We start from the raw sequence: 16,363 nt of genomic DNA, 5'->3' as shown, positions 1-16,363 counted from the left end.
ATTATAAAACAGCAATGATCTGCTCGTAAATCGTAAAGATGATTCCACCGCTCAAAACCAGCCGCCCAAGTCTCGGCGTAGTCCCCTTCCAGAACGTGAGCACGCCTTCCTCCTTAACCAGTCTCTGCGCACAGTGCAGCGTACTACGATACTCCTTCTTCGACTCAAGCGACTGCATGCGCGTCTTGAGCGTGTCGAACGGCATCGTCGTGTACACGGTAATCACGCCCGCGATCGCGCCGACAAGGAACGTCTTGGCTCCCGACAGCGGCTTGTTCGGATCGCCGCCGTCGAGCGCCTGCACTTTTTGCTTGAGGAAAGAGTAGGAGCCCATGCGCACGGCCGCGTTGGACGACTGCCGCAGCGTGACGGGGACTAGGCCCTTGTAGACTTCGCCGACGCCGCCTTCTTTGATGATCATATACGATCCGTGCAGGAACCCGCGGTACCTGGGTTTCGCGCGCTGCGCGTCGTCGATCAGCGCGGTCTTGATAGTCTCAAACGGCGTAAGCGCAAAGACAGACTCGAGAATACCCGCGCCAAACCCAGCGAGCACGCCTCTGGACCCCGAAAGCTTGCCGTCTTCGTCCGCGAGCAGCTTCTTGATCGAGTCGAAGCCGAGGAAGCGCACGGCCGCTTTGGCGGTGCAGCCGATGACCATTGTCGAGCAGCCGGTGTAGATCGTCGAGATGCCGTCTTTTTTGGCGACGCGGATGACGAGCGTGAGAGGGTTGCGCGAACCGACTTGGGATTTGTCGACGAGTTGGAGACGGGTTTTGGCGAACTCGAATGGGTACTTTGATCTGTTAGTAGAGAGGATGAGTGAGGTGGATAGTGATAAAGAAAGACGTACGGTGATGGCGGCTTCAACGCCGCCGGCTACACCGCCGGCAACGAGAGACTTCCAGGGAGCAGGCTGATGAAGGTCAGAATTAGAGAGGAGAGAGGAGAAGTAGGGAAGAGGAAGAGGAAGCGTACACGGACAGGCGCACTGCCAGAAGAGCTTTCGGAGGAGGACATTTAGTAAATACAACAACTAGTCTATACTCTACAATCTGAGAATATAATCAGAGAATATAAACAAAAAAGGACAAAAAGACAAAAAGAACAGCAAAACCAGACAATTTCTTCAACGAACAAATCTACATCCACAAACCCCTCGCTGACACCCGCATCAAGGAAAAACTCGGAAGGCGGCCGGAAGGGAGCGGACGTGGAGGCGAAAGAGCGGGGAACGAGCGGCTGTGGGTAAAATAGCCACCGGACCCATCCCGATTAGGAAAGAAGGTCTCCGCCGCCGCAGCGGACGGGCCTCGTGCCCAGAGGTTTGCTTGTCTTTTGCGTTTTGCTTCTGTGTTTTTGTTGTTTGTTGTTTGGAGGAATAAAAGCTGGAAGAAGAAACTGATTTTTGAGGAAAGAAGTCTGTGTTTATTCAGCTTGTCTGCTGTCTGTCTACCTGTTTGTTATCCAAAGACTCCTCGCTCTCGGCCGGCTCCATGGCTCCTCCTCCCCCCTCCACCTCCCCCGGCCCAAACACCGTCACCACCTCCTCAGGCGTGACGCTCAACATGACCGCCGCCATGGCCCGCAGCAGCGGTATAAGCGTTAGTTTTTTCTTTCTTTTTCTACTGGCACTGCTTTATTAACACCTCCCAGCTGCGCACCGGTCGACCGAAACGCAAAAAGGCCTCGCGTGCCTGCTTCCACTGCCAAAAAGCCCATCTCACATGCGACGATGCGCGTCCCTGCCAGCGCTGCGTCAAGCGCGGGCTCTCAGACACCTGCCACGACGGCGTGCGCAAGAAAGCAAAGTACCTGAGCGACGCGCCGGACAAACCGCCTGCAAAGACCACCGACGCTTCCACCACCCCCGCCCCCACTTCCACCACCACCAGCAGAGCTGCCAGGGCGCTCGCGAGCAGTAATACCAGCAATACCAGCAGCAACAGTAATAGCAAAGCCAGCGTGCTCCCCATGAACGGTACGATCGACCCTTCCTCTCTCGGCTCCGATCCGCTGGCAGAAGACTCGCCGGACGCGACCGACAGCATCTTTTCGAACCTCAACTTGTCCGCCTACGATTTCGGCTCAAAGACAGCAAACATGGAATTCTCGTACCTCTCAAACATGCTCGGCACGGGATCCTCAGATATGACCCCCCGCTAAGCGCCTCAAACATCCTCGGCGCGGCACCAAACTCGTCCTCGTCGATCTCGTATGATTACGGGTTCGCCGACATGGCTGTCCGCGACTCGAACTGGGCCGCGCGCGGGCTCGCGAGTCTGTTGTCGGGAAACTCGCCGCAAAACAGCGCGAGTCCGCCGACGCCGACCGCGAGCGAGCCGTCGCCGCTGCTGTCGTCGTCGTCGGGAACCGCCGCGCACCGCTCGTCGCTGGGGAACGAGGTCATGGGGCCGCCTACGGGCACCGCAACCACCTCCTCCTCTTCTTCCTCTGCGCTACCTCCTCATATTGCGCCGCGGCGTAGGCGGGATCCAGAGACGGTGTATGCGTCTGTGACGCAGCCGTTCTCGTACACGCCGGGGTATCACGGGATCATTGCGTATCTCAAGAGCCGGTTCGATCGGCCACATTTGATGCGGGTCGCGCGCGCGATGGCTGCCTTCCGGCCGTCGTTTATTGCGTGCACAAAGACGCTGAAAGAAGAAGACTTGATTTTCATGGAGAAGTGTTTCCAGCGCACGTTGCTCGAGTACGAGAAATTCATCTCGTACTCTGGCACGCCGACGATCGTGTGGCGGCGAACGGGCCAGGTCGCGGCGGTGGGCAAGGAGTTTTGCATTCTGACGGGGTGGACGAAAGAGCAACTTCTTGGGAAACGCACGTTCATGGTCGAGTTTATGGACGATCACTCGGTGGTCGAGTATTTTGAAGGTTTCAGCAAGCTCGCGTTCGGGGACTCGCGAGGCGCGACGATGATGGAGTGTACGTTGCTCAGTCCGACGGGGCGGAAGATTCCGACGGCGTGTACGTGGACTATCAAGCGGGATGTGTTTGATATCCCGATGATGATTGTGGGGAATTTTCTGCCAATCTTGAATTGAATCGAACTTCTCTGAGCGCCTCTTTGTCGAATTTGCTTTTTGGATTGGTTATTGATTAACTTACTTGGAAAAGTTGCTAATGATGGATTTTTATGCTCTTTTTTTTTTCTTACTTCTTTTCTTGTTTGGACGGGGCGTGGGGTTTTCTTTTCTTCCTGAAGCTGTAATGACTTCGCTTCAAACGATTTTATGCTTACTCTCTTATGTGAAACTTTTGATATTATGTGATGCTATGATACTCCCCAACACTATCAAACAAAATGTACATTATCAACTCTTTCACTCCTCCTCCTTACTCCAAAACCCATCCTCCACAAACTCCCGAAACCCATCCTCACCCAACTTCTCCTTCGCATACTCGATATCCCGCATAATCTCCTCGACCAGCGCCTCGACGCTGACAAAGTCCGACTCGGGCCTGATATAGCCCAGCACCGCGAGTTTGATCTTGGCGCCGTAGAACTGCGCGCGGAACTTGTGCACGACGTGGACTTCGGCCGACAGCTCGGTGTTGTGGTAGAACGGGTTCCAGCCTAGGGACATCACCATCGGCAGCACCGTCGCGTCCGCGTCCGTAATCTCCGTCGTGGAAGGCACGATCGTACTCTGCGGCGGCCCTTCTTCCTCCTCTTTCTCTCTCTCTCTCCGCTCGAGACTGCCGTACACGCCGGCGACTTTACACAGACCGAAATAGATACCCGTCTGCGTGGCCGGGATGCCGGATTGCGTGAGCGCGGTGAGCGCCGTGGACGGGATGTTGGCGGTCGGGATGCCGAGCTCGGAGGAGCCGCGGCCGAAACCGCCAATCACGCGGGAGCTGATGAAGATTGGGAAGGGGGGGTGGGTGGCATTGATGATTGTTGAATCGAGTTGCGTTTGGTGGTGGTTGTCGGTGGTGGTGTCAATTCCAGGATCCTCAATTAACTCACAGATAGAATCTTACTTCTCCAAGACACTGCAACAAGCTCAGCAATCTTCTATTCTCTTACTTCCCTCTTGAATTCGACAAGATATCCGCTCTTCCTGTGAACTGTATGCACTGCTGCTGCTGCTGCGATGATGTTCTCGAAGTTATCGTCTGGCGTGCGGCGCACTTTGACATCTTTGATGGGATGTGGTTTTGGTTGTTGCACTGCGGGTTGACGGAATTGGATTACTATTATGTTATGTATATGGATATAATATGAATATGAATAAGAATTAAGAAGAACAAATCAAATGAGACTAAAATAATTACAAACCAACAAACACACTCTCGTGTTCACACACACACACTCAATTACAGATCACCTCTCAATCATCTTTACACTAAAATCTCACAAAAAACATTAAAATCAGATAGTCTAATGTAGGTAAATGCCCGGCTCGTCCTAGTCTTTACACTTCTTTCTTTCTTTACAAAGTCTTTTCTTGTCTTTTCTTCAATATGCATCTACTGCTTCTCGCCGTTGGTCTGCACGCCTACCGCGGTCGGCCGTTTCAACGAGAGCGGGTACGGGTACGGCTCGTCCTCGTCTTCTTCTGGCAACTTGAACCCGACATAATCATCCGTGTCGAGTCCCTCGCGGACCTCCTGCAGCGACCCGAAATCTCCCGGCGTCATCATCCCCGACCGGTCGCGCGGCGAGGCCTGGGCAGACAGCGGGCGCGAGAGCTTCATCTCGGTCCCGTCAAAGAAGGAGTTGTAGTCCTCGTCCTCCTCGTCAAACGACGAGCTGTACGCGCGTCGCAGCGCAAGCTGGCGCGCCTTGATGTACTCGAGACCCATGCGCTTCCAGTCTAGGAGATCGGACAGGCGCTCGGTGCGGTTGCGCTGGTTGATGCGCTGGCGGCGGGACTTGAGCGAGAACTGGAACATGTAGTCCGTGAGCTGGTTGATGGAGTCGTCGATGCCCTTGGAGCGACGGTCGACGATGTAGATGCCGTAGTCGGAGGTGTTTTCAATCAACTCCTCCATGTAGCATCCAAAGCCCGAGAGATTGGTCGTGATCGAGGGTACTCCCATCACCGTGCACTCGGCAGGCGTGTATCCCCAGGGCTCGTAGTAAGACGGGAAGACGCCGAGATGGCATCCGCGCACAAAGTCGTCGTAGTCAAGCGACAGGATCGGGTTGTTGCTATTGAGGAACTCGGGGTGAAACACGATCTTGACGCGGTCCGACGAGTTGTTGAACAGCTGCACGCGCCGGATCTGGTTCAAGATCGGGTCGTTGGCGTCGTCGGCCATGTTGTGCGTCACGATCGGCGGCATCGTGCTGCGCTTGAGCGCAAACACGCGGCGCTTCAGCAACACCTTTTCGCTTCCCGTCAAGAGATCGTTGAGGTCCTCGGAAAAGTCCTTGCCCGAGTCGTCGTTGTGACGCGCCGAGCGCTCAAACAGTCGCCGGCCGACCGCCTCCTGGATCTCGTTGACGGTGTCGTGCAGGGCCTTCATGACGGCCTGGCCCTTGAGGGTCTCGACGGTGTAGGAGTGCGTCGCGGCAGGCATGATGATGAACGCCACGACCGTCTTGGACGAGTTCTCGGTCTTTAGGCGGTGGTTCAGGCGCGCGAGGGACTCGATAAACATATCAACGCCCTTGTTTCGGTACTCGTATCTACCCGCGGTGAACATGTAGAGCGTGTTGTCGAGATCAAAGTCGTAGTGGCCGTAGAAATGGCCGCGGATGAAGTCATTGATCTTTGACTTTGCGACCTGGTGCAGGTTCTGGAACTCGTGCACGGCCGAGAACTTGACGACGTTGAGGCCGTTGGGAAGCACGCCGTCGGGCTTGCGCTTGAGCAAGTGCTCGGACTCGTACGCGGTGATGTGGGAGACGGTGGTGAAGACGTCGGCCGAGTGCGCGGCCGCACGCTCGATGCAGTAGCGGTGGTAGATGCCACGCTTGCCGGCCTCGGCGTCGCAGTCAAAGTACTGGAGGTTGTTGTAGAAGTCGACGGAGCCGGCGCAGAGGTAGCGGCCGAGGAGGGTAGCGTGGGTGGTGAAGATGGTGGTGACGTCGATGCGGCGCTTGCGGCAGAGCGGGAGCGCGACGCCGGCGAGCCACTCGTGGAAGTGGGCGACGACGGCGCGGGTGCGGTCGTGGTAGACAAACTCGCCGAGGAACCAGGCGACGAGGTAGCCAAAGACGACGGCCTCGTTTGTTTCGGCGTCGCCGGGAGGGGCGGGAATGCCGCCGACGTTCCAGAGATCGGTCTTCCACTCGTCGAGGTGGTAGTACTGGGAGCCGGTGTCGAAGAGGAGGACACGGGGGGCGCCTGGAGGGAGAGAGGTTAGATCGGGAGGAGAATAGAGAGAGATGGGGAGAGATAGGAGAGTGGAGAGATACCTTCGATGAGCCAGCGGCCGTAGAGGTACTGCACGCCGCGGTCGGACATGGAGCGGAGGGTTTCGACGAGGTATGGATCAGTGGGGGTGAGTTCCTCGACTTCGATAGCGGCCTGGAGAGGAGGAGGTTAGAGAGGAGGAGAAAGAAGTGAGGAGGGGCGGGGGAAAGGTACAGATTTGCGATTGAGGGGACCGATGAGGGTGTATCTGTCGCGGTACTCTGCGGTGGTGATGGGAGCTTTGGACTTGATGACGGAGTAGATGCCACCGACTGAGAAGAGAGGTTAGAAGAGAGGTTAGAAGAGGGGGTTGGAAGAGGAGGGGAGTACCTCTGTTCGCGACCTCGGTGGAGATCTCGAAGAGGAGATGGCGTTTTACGTCGCGGTGGGCCATGGCGAGGGTGAGTAGAGGAGGTGAGGAGGTGAGTAGAGGAGATGAGTAGAGGAGATGAGAGAATGGAAGTAGAGAGGAGGAGTAGAGGAAGAGGAAGAGGAAGAAGAAGAGAGGAGGAGGAGGAGAACAGAGCAATGCGGAGTTGAATTAATTGAATGCGGTCACCTGCCTCGACCTCGACCTCGACTGTTCTCTGCTTGCACCAGCACGTTTGTCACCAGTAGTTGTATGTATTCTGTTATTGTATTATATTCTAGTTATTGTACATATTCTACTCATTGTATATCTTCTATATTCAACAATAATACCCACCTCACATCTCTATCGCCAATCTCGCATAACTGAGCCTGGCTGCCATCGCCCAATGCGGCCACCTGCCACCTGCCCCCGCCGCCTGTTGCGTCACTGCGACTGCGCTATGACATCTTCGGTTCTTCTTCTACTTCTACTTCTTCTATCTTAATAGTATAGTAATATAGTATTAAACAATGATTCATTTATTCAATCTCATCACAACTTTTGATTTACTGCTTAAAAGTCTTAGCATACGGGTTGAGCCGCAGAAGAACCTGCTTGTTCTTCAGCGGGTTCTTCTTCTGCACATTAGTACGCTTAGTGGTCTTCTCTCCCGAAGGCTTCACAACAGCCTGGATCTCAGCAGAGTTGATCAGACGGGTAATGTCGGCGTTGTACACAATGTTCGACGGAAGAACGTACGACGACTTGGCCGAGGGAGTCGACTCCGAGCCCCAGATGCTGTCGAGCAGCGAGAACGCAGACTCGGTCCAGATCACAAATCGGCCGAGGTGTCCACCAGGAGCGAGCTGGAGAACAGAGAGAGAGTTGACATGTGCAGTCTCGACACCGGGGATGTTGCGGAACGCCTTGACGAGCGACGCACCCTCGGTTCCGTACACAACCAACGGTCCACGGCGCTGAGTGTAGCGGCGGCCACGGAGCTTGCCCTTGCCGGCGCGGAGCTTGCGCGACTTGATGACCTTGATAACGTCACGGTGAGCACCAACAGCCTTCAACACGGCAACAGCGTCCTTGGTCTTGGTAAGAGCCTCAACGTCGTTCGACACAATCAGGGGAACCTCGGGAACAGTCTCGATTCTGTGGCCACGGGCGAGGACGAGAGGAGCAACAGCAGACGCAGCAATAGCAGACGCAGTAGCGAATCGCTTCTCGTTCTGGTTGATCTTGACGTGCCACTTTCTCCAGGTCTTGGTAGGCTGTATATCCAAATATGTTAGCACTGTCTCTTATTTCTGTCTTTTCATAGATCAGAGATCTCAACATACAGCAAACATACGACCACCACGGCACATGTTACCGAAAGCAGCCTGACCGGCACGGTGAGTACCACCGCCAGAGACACGGGGAATACGGGCAACAGCACGTCCAGTACCTATACCACTTGTTAACCTCTTGTTCTACTTTCTCCTCATTCTCTCTTATTGATTCTCTTCTCTTCTCTTCTCTCACTTACCCCACGACTCAGCAGAGGTCTGGTGACCAGCCTTCTCGGAAACAGCGTACGCCTGACGCTTGTTCTTCGCGACACCGGTGTAGACGGCGTGCACGATATCTGAACGGATGGGAGCCTTAAAAACGGCGGGAAGAGCGACGGTCTTGTCGGTGAGCGCACCGTCGGTGCCGAAGACCGAGATCTGGGGTCTGAAAGTGGCCATTTCTGTTGTCGGGTTGTTGGTGAATGGGCGGTTGTCGAGGTGTTGTCGAGGGCTGCGATCACGAACCTGAAAACTTGCCTGGCGCATTCGACCCGCCGCCGCACCCTTCCTCCTGCTCTGAACCCTACGCGTGACTGCTTTTTACTGTGTCTAGGGCTCAACCCTACACAAATATCTTACGTAATCCATTACATAACCACTAAACCTTACTGCACCACCGCGCTCCTCACGTCCCAGACCCAGACCATCTCGTCCCAGCCCACGGTGCACACCCACCCCTCGGCTCCCCACAGACTCCAGTCGCAGCCGACGACAAACTCCGTGTGCTTATCCCACAGCGACCGCAGCCCCGCGTTCGGCCTCCGCGCCGGCTGCCGCCCGCTGCTGAACGTCGTCGACGGCTGCTTCAATGCCGTGCTGTCGATCCACACCCGCGCCGTCATGTCGTAGCTCGCAGACATAATCAGCTCCGGCGCGTGCGGCGACCACGCGATCTTGCGGATCGCGTACTCGTGGCCTAGTAGCTCGTTCACCGGGCTTGCGCTGCTGCTGCTGTTGTTGCCGAGAAATCGCAGGTCCCAGATCTTGATCGTGCGGTCGACAGACGACGTCGCGAGCACCTCTGGCCGGTATTTATTCCAATCCAGCGAGAGGATCTCGGCGCCGTTGTGGGCGTAGACTGAGTTTGTCGGCATCCCTCCTGCGCGCGGATCCCATAGTCGTAGAAACGAGTCCGACGAGCACGAGGCGAGCATCGTCGCGTTGTAGGGCGAGTACGAGGCTGCGTAGGTGCACGATAGTTGCCCGCCTGGGGGCTGTAGTGTCGAAAGTGATGTTGGCCGCACCGGAGACCACTAGCTCTGTTAGTCTTCTTCTGCTTCTGCGTCTGTAGTTCTCTGTTCTATCAGCAACTCACAATCTTGATCAATCCGTCCCAGCTCGAGGTGCAGAACGTGCTCTTATCGACCAGGTTCCAGTTTGCCGAAAACACCTCCCGCGAATGCTCTCTCCAGCTTTGTATAGGATAGTCCTAGAACCCACTCATCAGTACGACTCCAGACCTCCACCAATCTCAGCTTCTAGTAAGAAATACGCACACTAAGCGAAATATCAAACAACTTTACACTCCCGTCCCCCGTCGCGACCACGATCTGATTCTCATGATTCTCAGACCACGCACAATCAAACAGCCCGTCCTGGGTATCGAACCACTTCTCGGCCACGATCCCGTCCGGCGTGAGCCCGAGCACGTACAGCCTGCCGTTGCCGACGAGGCCGAAGTTCGCCGACGCCGCGCAGGCCAGGCGCGAGTCAAAGAAGGGGGAGTATTGGACTGCGTAGCCGTTGAATCCTGTTGTTCGGAATGAGTACATGTTGCTGCTGGAGATGTGTTGTGTTGTTCTGGGGTGGTTCTTGTAGATCGGGGATGTGGAGTCGAAATCAGTATCCAGCGATCCGACACGATCGCATCTCCTCACGTATCTGTTCTCGTCGCTCTAGTACACCTTGTTCGCCTTCCGTATCCAACAGTCCAGCAATCAAAACCTCTCAAATATACTAAACAACAAAGATCAGCAACCACAACAGAAGTACTTCAACAAGCACAAGGACGAGGACGAGGACTCCGAGAAGCGGACGCGCGCCGCACCTCCGCTTTTGCTCATCTTCTGAACTTTGAATCCGCATGGAGCGGCCGAGGCTCATCTTTGCGAGTCTTTTTCGAGCTTTTTTCTAGTCTGGACCTTGCTGTGTTTTGTTTGTTTGTTGAGTGAGTGCTGGGCCTGGTGTTTGGAGGGTTTGAGAATGTAATCAGATCATTTACTTGTTCTGGAGGAGGATTCCTTCTCCGCTTCACTGTCAACAGATCTGCTCTTCCGACCGACCTTACCGCGGCTCACCTACACCTACACCTACACCTACCCCTACGCCTCCGACAAGCACTTTCTCATCTCGGGAACTCCATCGCACACTTTCTTCCCGAATTCTCCCGTTCAACACAAATAGAGATCGAGAGTGCGCGAGGGATATAGGTGCTCTGGAGGTCGGAAAGAGGCTCAACACCTGATCTCCGAGATGCTCTCGAAACGAATGCCTGTGCGCTGTGTATACTTACACTCTGAGCAACTGATAAAAGTCATAGTTGTATCATTCTGTTCAAAAAAAAATACTAACGACTTTGGACAATACTTTCTCTTTCTTCTACAGATCAAATCTCCCGCTGCCACTACCGCCACTGCGCTATTTTGCGCAATATTTGCTAAGCATCGCGCTCTCTCTGAAAAGAGCGAGATTTGTTCTTTTTTCCAGTTTCGGCTTGACAATCTTTTTTTTTTGTCGAGTGCAGTTCTGACGACGACGACGATGGTGGTGGTGACGACGGTGGTGATGGTTATAGGAATTGGGTGCTGTGTTTGTGAGTAAGAATTGTGGAAGGATTTGAATGGATCGTCTGTCGTGGTGGCCTTAACAATCGGAACTTTTAGTGATATACAGGCACGCAATGTCATTGACTATGCGATAGCATCTACAGACCACCTTGTTCACTGTCTGATTTATAAGGAACTCTCGTACTCATGTAAACTGACTGCGACACTTCTAATCTATCCTCGACTATTGCTGACTATACTCAAGCTGGACAACTACAACAACACCCTCTTAAAAAACTCCGCAACAAGTCTAAACGCCTCCTGCGCCCTCTCCTTCTGCTCCTCAACCCCCCAATCGCCCCTCGCGGCCGCAAACCCATGAAACATATCATCCATCCGCACATACTCGCACTTCTCCAACCTGCCCACCAACCCCGCCAAACTCTCCACGCTCTCGTCCTTCGTCGCGATAATCTGCACCGGCACGCTCTCGCACCCGTCCGCGTCGAGCTCGGAGAGGCGAGAAGGATGGATCAAGCTGACTGCGCTGACGAGCGCGTGCTTGGCCGCCATGATCGAGAGCTTGCCGCCCCAGCAGAAACCGTAGAGCCCGATCGCTTTCACGCCGGGGTAGGTCTGCTTGACGTACGACAGCACGCGCTCGAGATAGGCGAGGTGCTCGGTGTCGCTGTTGCTCGCTCGCCAGGACTCGCGGTATCCTTCCTCTTTCATCCGCGCGGGGTCAAGCGGTTTGCCCTCGAAGAAATCCGGCATCAGCACGAGCGGCGGCGCGGCGGACGATTGCAGCGCGAGGTAGTCTGCGCCTTGGAACGTGTTTTTGTGCAGCCCGAATACGTCGTAGATGCAGATCAGCACCAGGTCCGAGGTCGGCGAGCCCACTTTGTACACCGGCCGGTCGGCGATGGTGAGGAATTCGCCTTTCGGGGTGTAGTCGGCTGGGAAAGACGTCTGTCAGACATGACTGCTTGATCAACACCAATGCTGCGCGGGGGGGGGGACTTACGAGTGAATTCGGGGACGGGGATAACATCACAAGCTTCGGCCATTGTTCTTGTCCCTGCTTTTTTTTGCCTGGAATTGGTAGTAGTTTGGGTGGTGCTGCAAGTAGTCGATGTGAAGAGAGGTGAGCGATGGTGCATGCAATCAGCGTCAGCGGCTCATTCAGATAACCGGAGTTGAAATTCAGGGGGCTCCACAATATTTCTTTATCTTCTCGACGTTCTTCTCCTCCCCACAAATCTCAATTTTTACAGCTCGCTCTTGTTTCATAGCTATGTTTGTAGTTATGTTTGTAGTTATGTTTGTATAATAGTTATATATTAACCCTTTATACGATAAGATTACCATATGAACATGTCCCTCCAGTATCTCTATCACAGATAAATGCAAAAAATGACAAAATATGTAAGTATAAATATGAGCAGGAAGAAGAAAGAAAAGAAGATATTAAAAGAGAAATAATATCCTAGGATATATACACATGCAGAAGAGAGAGCAGTTCTTTTCTCGAATAGCCCAGATTGAAAGAATGAGTAACAATGAAACAAAGCAAAAGAACTTCTAGAAATCCCTATATCTAACTCAAAAACTCCCAAAATTAACATATAAAAAAATAAATAAAAATAATACAAGCTGTGCTGTTGTTCAGCACAGAACCTCGCCGATAATGCTCGGCGTGCCGATATCGAGATCGAGATCGATCCCGTCCTTCTTCCGCCGCATCTCCACGAACCGCTCGTACTGCCTGACCACGGAATTCCACTCGCTGAGCGCGTGGCCCGCGTACTTGAGCGAGTTGCCGTGCGGGCTGATCGACGGGAGCGTGCCGCTCGTGCTGCTGCTGGTGGTGTTGGTGTTGGTGCTGTCGTTGCCGTTACCGCTGCTGCTGCTCGAGTGTGGCGAAAGACCGGTCGTGAGGGACGAGAGCGAGGTTGATGAGGTCGTGAGGTTACTGCCGCTGCTGGTACTACTACTGCTGCTCGCAAACGGCTGTAACTCAAACGTCGCAATCGACGACGGAACAGGCGAGTTCTGCGCGACCACCACCGCGGCCGCCGCTGCCGTCGCGGGGGAATTCGCAATATCCCGCAAAGCAGACACGAACGACGACGAACCACTCTCCGGCGGCGTCGCGACCACGAGCTTGCGTTCTGCTGCCGCCGCAAAGCCGCTTGCGCCCTTGCGCTGGCTCGCCATCGCCATCACGCTGTGTCTCGCAAACGGCAGTCGCGGAACAGGGATCTGTGCGCCTCGCGGGAGCAGCAGCTGCGACTGCGAGTTGTTTGCCTGCAGCGGCAGGGACGTCGACGACGATGAGGCAGACGGCGTGGGCGTGCTAGCATTGCTGGTGGCGGGTGTCCGCTGCAGACGGTGCGCGTCTGTCGGCTGGAGCATGAAGCAGTATGATTTCTCTGACCCGAGCAGCGAGTTCACTGTCGAGCTCGAACCCGGGGCGGACGCGAACCCGTTGCTGGTTTGACCGCTCATCGTCAGCGCGGAGGCAGACGTGATCACCGAGCTCGTCGAGTTTGTCGACGACGTAGACGGGGTGCGTCGCAGACGCGTCGATTTGAACGTTTGCTCGGAGACACTGACGCTGCTGACGCTGGTCTGCTGCTGAACTTGAGTGGTTGTTGACTCAGTTGTGGTCGTTGTGCTTCCGCTCTTGAACGATCGAAATCTTCTGAAAACACTGGCGATTCCCTTTGCAGCGCTCGCAGACGCTGAAGTGCTCGCTGCAGGAGCACTATAGCTACTCGCAGAGAGCGGCAAAGACGCAGACGAGGCCGATAGCGACGAAGGGCCGGACGACGGCATCATTGTAGCCGCAGCAATAAACACTTCCTCATCATGCACATCATAGCGGTTCGCAACTCCCTTGCTCTTCGACCGATCGCCGTTCTCAAACTCGACCGCAGAAAGAATCTCCTGCCGGAACCTCATCGACAGTAGGAAGAACTTGTGCGCGGCCGTGTCGCGGCCAGAGCACATGACCAGCGCCATCCGCCGGCCGGGCACGGGCGAGCACGGCGTGACGTCGATAGGACGGCCCGAGGCAGCGAGTCTACGCAGGGCCATGTACAGCGAAGACAGGCGGTCGACGACGCGGTCGACGGCGTCTCTTGACTGCGGGCTCGCGGGACGAATGACGCGCCAGCAGATGAGGCGCATGTAGTACGAGCGAACGAGAGGCGCCCAGTGGCAAAAGAACTTTCGCCAAACAGCAGGGCCGAGGACCCAGTCGACGGCGGCGTAGTCCGAGTCGGCGGCGATGTTGTCCCAGAACGAGTAGAGGAACGAGAGCGCGCGGACTTCGGTCATGGAGGACTCGGAGGCGACGAGCTGCTTCATGATGTCGAACCAGAACGACCAGTTGACGTGGTCAGAGCGGGTTGCGCCCGCGAGCGTGGTCAGGACTGCTTCGGCGAGGTCGCACAGGACGACGCAGGCTTCGGCGTCGTAGAGCGAGGTGTGCTTTGCGGCAGCATGCAGGATGGTGCTCTCGAAGAAGCGCAGGAAAGTCGAAGCGTAGGCAGTGCATGTCGGACCAGACAAGTCGAGAACTTCTTTGATGGCGAGGAGAATGCGCATCTGGTAGAGCTGGCGCGCGAGGACCGATGACGAGACGGTTGTGCGGATGGTTGCGTTGACTTCGGTCGGTAGTGCGTTCGGGTCAGCTTTGCCGGAGGGTAGTGACGCCGACCGTTTTATGCTAGAAGAGGTTGAGGGGGTGGAGTTGCTGGGACTGTTGCAGTGGACGACACCGTCGATGATGCGGAGGATGCTGGCGTGGATGATGAGGATGCCGGGGGTGGAGATGATTGCTTCGTCAGGGGTGATATCTGCGGCGGTGGAGGTGAGGGCGATGTAGTCGGATGCGATGATGTAGTAGTGTTTGAAGAACGAAGCAAAGACGTCGCTATCCTGTCTTGTCCACCATCTCTGAGCCCATGCGCCGTAGAGATAGTCGCTGAGGTCTTGGGGCAGGGGTGGGCGAGAGGTTGGAGGGGCGTGGCAGACAATAAGGGGCGCGAGATGGGAGGGGAAGACAGAGATGGCGGAGCGCTTGAGGTTTGCGCCGACAAAGGGCGAGAGCCCGCACTGTTTTTGAACGCGGGAGACGTCGGCGTGTCGGACTTGGAAGAGGTATAGCAGAGCGGGAGCGACGCCGGGGAGATAGAAGAAAGCGTGGGCGATGACGGCGCCGGCAAAGACCGAGACCGAGACCGGGACGGGTTTCATCATGAGGCGGTCGAGCGCGAGTTTGAGCGAGTCCGAGAGCGAGACGAGGTAGAGGTCGCGGGTGGAGTGAGAAGAGGCGAGACGCCATTCGTGCCGAGAGAGGATGCCGAAGATGGCTTCGAAGTAGGCGGCGCGGTCGGCGGCCGCTACGGCGCGAGGAGATGAGCGGTCGCGGAGGGCGGCGAGGGCGGCGGACCACCATTTGTGGAGGATGTGCAGGCGACGGTCGAGTTCGACGGGGGAGACGGAGGTGGACTCGCCGACGTGGGAGCGGAGAAAGGGGAGGAGGGAGAGACGGAGGACGTTTGCTTTGTGGACGGTGGTGCGGGAGGAGAATCTGGATGAGAGTTAGAAAAGTAGATGAGAGGAGGGTAAACAAGAGGAAGATAGAGACTTTTGGAAGTCAGACTCGAGGACGCGAAATTCTTCAGACCAGAGTCTTTTTTCTGCGAAAGAGGAGGATGCGAGAGAGGCGGAGGAGGTAGAGGTGGAGGGGGCTGAGGTCGAGGCAGGGGACCAGGAAGAGAGTACGGAGGATGCAGCGGAGAAGGAGGCCGAGGAGGACGAGGTTGAGGGAGAGGAGGAGGAGACGGTTGGCGAGTAGCAGGGCCTTCGTTGTCTGTGGATGGCAGTTTCGGGAGAGGCTAGGAGAGGAGAGGGGGGGTTGGGGAAGAGGGAGGGAGAAAGATCAGGGCCATCGCGTAGACGGGCGGGCGATGGGCAGGAGATGGATGCCATGGAGGAGGGGGAGGGGGAGGGAGGAGGGGAGATAAAGGAGTGAAAAAGGAGAAGAGGAGGAGGAGGAGGAGGAGAGTAGAAGAGGAGAAGAAGAGGAAGAGAAGGAGGAAGGTGGTGAAGAGGAGAAGAAAAGGTGGTGAAGCGGTGAAGACGGTTCGAGACGGAGGCCGACAAGGAAAGCAGAGAAAGCAGGTTTATTTACGGCAGCCGATGACGAAACGTGGGAGGCGGGCTGGTGAGGGTAAAGTGGGGGAATGTGTCGGGGAGGGAGTTGGTGTGACTGGTAGTGAAGAGGAGTGGATTGGGCACCAGGAGAGGATGCGGCGCCGACTAAAAGGGAGGCTTATTTCTTATAGCGGCTAGCGTGAGGCTGCGGGAGCACCGGCGATCACAGGCCGAAGAGATAACAATGAGGAAGAGGAAGAGAAGAGGAGGTGAAGAGAAGAAGGGATGAAGAGGAGGAATAGAGAGAGAATAGCAGTACTTGAATTAGAACAGCTATAAAACAACAGTGAA

The 16,363-nt window shown here is 55.6% G+C and overlaps 8 protein-coding genes across 8 annotated transcripts; 1 reads left to right on the top strand and 7 right to left on the bottom strand.

Annotated features, from left to right (window-relative positions):
• Position 1: 1 nt before the first annotated feature.
• Positions 2-1,020, bottom strand: BZA70DRAFT_268457 (mitochondrial carrier domain-containing protein; the record flags this gene model as incomplete). The annotated part of the gene is made up of 3 exons (XM_064911162.1): positions 2-796; positions 854-916; positions 979-1,020. 3 exons carry the CDS (start codon positions 1,018-1,020, stop codon positions 2-4), a joined length of 900 nt encoding a protein of 299 aa, XP_064767076.1.
• Positions 1,021-1,246: 226 nt separating this feature from the next.
• Positions 1,247-3,328, top strand: BZA70DRAFT_281373 (uncharacterized protein). Its single transcript, XM_064913109.1, has 3 exons — positions 1,247-1,604; positions 1,657-2,114; positions 2,150-3,328. Exons 1-3 carry the CDS (start codon positions 1,497-1,499, stop codon positions 3,063-3,065), a joined length of 1,482 nt encoding a protein of 493 aa, XP_064767075.1. The 5' UTR covers positions 1,247-1,496; the 3' UTR covers positions 3,066-3,328.
• BZA70DRAFT_281371 (uncharacterized protein) lies at positions 3,329-4,218 on the bottom strand. Its single transcript, XM_064913108.1, has 2 exons — positions 4,055-4,218; positions 3,329-3,882 (listed from the first exon to the last, which is right to left on the bottom strand). Exons 1-2 carry the CDS (start codon positions 4,165-4,167, stop codon positions 3,345-3,347), a joined length of 651 nt encoding a protein of 216 aa, XP_064767074.1. The 5' UTR covers positions 4,168-4,218; the 3' UTR covers positions 3,329-3,344.
• BZA70DRAFT_281369 (glycogen synthase) lies at positions 4,203-6,890 on the bottom strand. Its single transcript, XM_064913107.1, has 4 exons — positions 6,723-6,890; positions 6,567-6,664; positions 6,395-6,506; positions 4,203-6,323 (listed from the first exon to the last, which is right to left on the bottom strand). The coding sequence occupies exons 1-4, from the start codon at positions 6,784-6,786 to the stop codon at positions 4,498-4,500; spliced, it is 2,100 nt and encodes a 699-aa protein (XP_064767073.1). The 5' UTR covers positions 6,787-6,890; the 3' UTR covers positions 4,203-4,497.
• A 104-nt stretch (positions 6,891-6,994) lies between these two features.
• On the bottom strand, positions 6,995-8,529 carry BZA70DRAFT_281368 (ribosomal protein L4 domain-containing protein). The gene is made up of 3 exons (XM_064913106.1): positions 8,279-8,529; positions 8,091-8,197; positions 6,995-8,021 (listed from the first exon to the last, which is right to left on the bottom strand). Exons 1-3 carry the CDS (start codon positions 8,478-8,480, stop codon positions 7,311-7,313), a joined length of 1,020 nt encoding a protein of 339 aa, XP_064767072.1. The 5' UTR covers positions 8,481-8,529; the 3' UTR covers positions 6,995-7,310.
• Positions 8,405-10,203, bottom strand: BZA70DRAFT_199043 (WD40-repeat-containing domain protein). The gene is made up of 3 exons (XM_064910106.1): positions 9,578-10,203; positions 9,397-9,510; positions 8,405-9,334 (listed from the first exon to the last, which is right to left on the bottom strand). Exons 1-3 carry the CDS (start codon positions 9,851-9,853, stop codon positions 8,687-8,689), a joined length of 1,038 nt encoding a protein of 345 aa, XP_064767071.1. The 5' UTR covers positions 9,854-10,203; the 3' UTR covers positions 8,405-8,686.
• Positions 10,204-11,119: 916 nt separating this feature from the next.
• Positions 11,120-11,913, bottom strand: BZA70DRAFT_268452 (Alpha/Beta hydrolase protein; the record flags this gene model as incomplete). The annotated part of the gene is made up of 2 exons (XM_064911161.1): positions 11,120-11,802; positions 11,871-11,913. The coding sequence occupies 2 exons, from the start codon at positions 11,911-11,913 to the stop codon at positions 11,120-11,122; spliced, it is 726 nt and encodes a 241-aa protein (XP_064767070.1).
• Positions 11,914-12,143: 230 nt separating this feature from the next.
• On the bottom strand, positions 12,144-15,920 carry BZA70DRAFT_281360 (uncharacterized protein). Its single transcript, XM_064913105.1, has 2 exons — positions 15,504-15,920; positions 12,144-15,446 (listed from the first exon to the last, which is right to left on the bottom strand). The coding sequence occupies exons 1-2, from the start codon at positions 15,845-15,847 to the stop codon at positions 12,512-12,514; spliced, it is 3,279 nt and encodes a 1,092-aa protein (XP_064767069.1). The 5' UTR covers positions 15,848-15,920; the 3' UTR covers positions 12,144-12,511.
• Positions 15,921-16,363: the final 443 nt, after the last annotated feature.

The sequence above is a fragment of the Myxozyma melibiosi genome, assembly GCF_037950935.1.
Source record: "Myxozyma melibiosi strain Phaff 52-87 chromosome Unknown BZA70scaffold_9, whole genome shotgun sequence".
NCBI lineage: Eukaryota > Fungi > Ascomycota > Lipomycetes > Lipomycetales > Lipomycetaceae > Myxozyma > Myxozyma melibiosi.
Note: the sequence above shows the minus strand (reverse complement) of the source record. Positions and strands in the feature narration are given on the sequence as shown.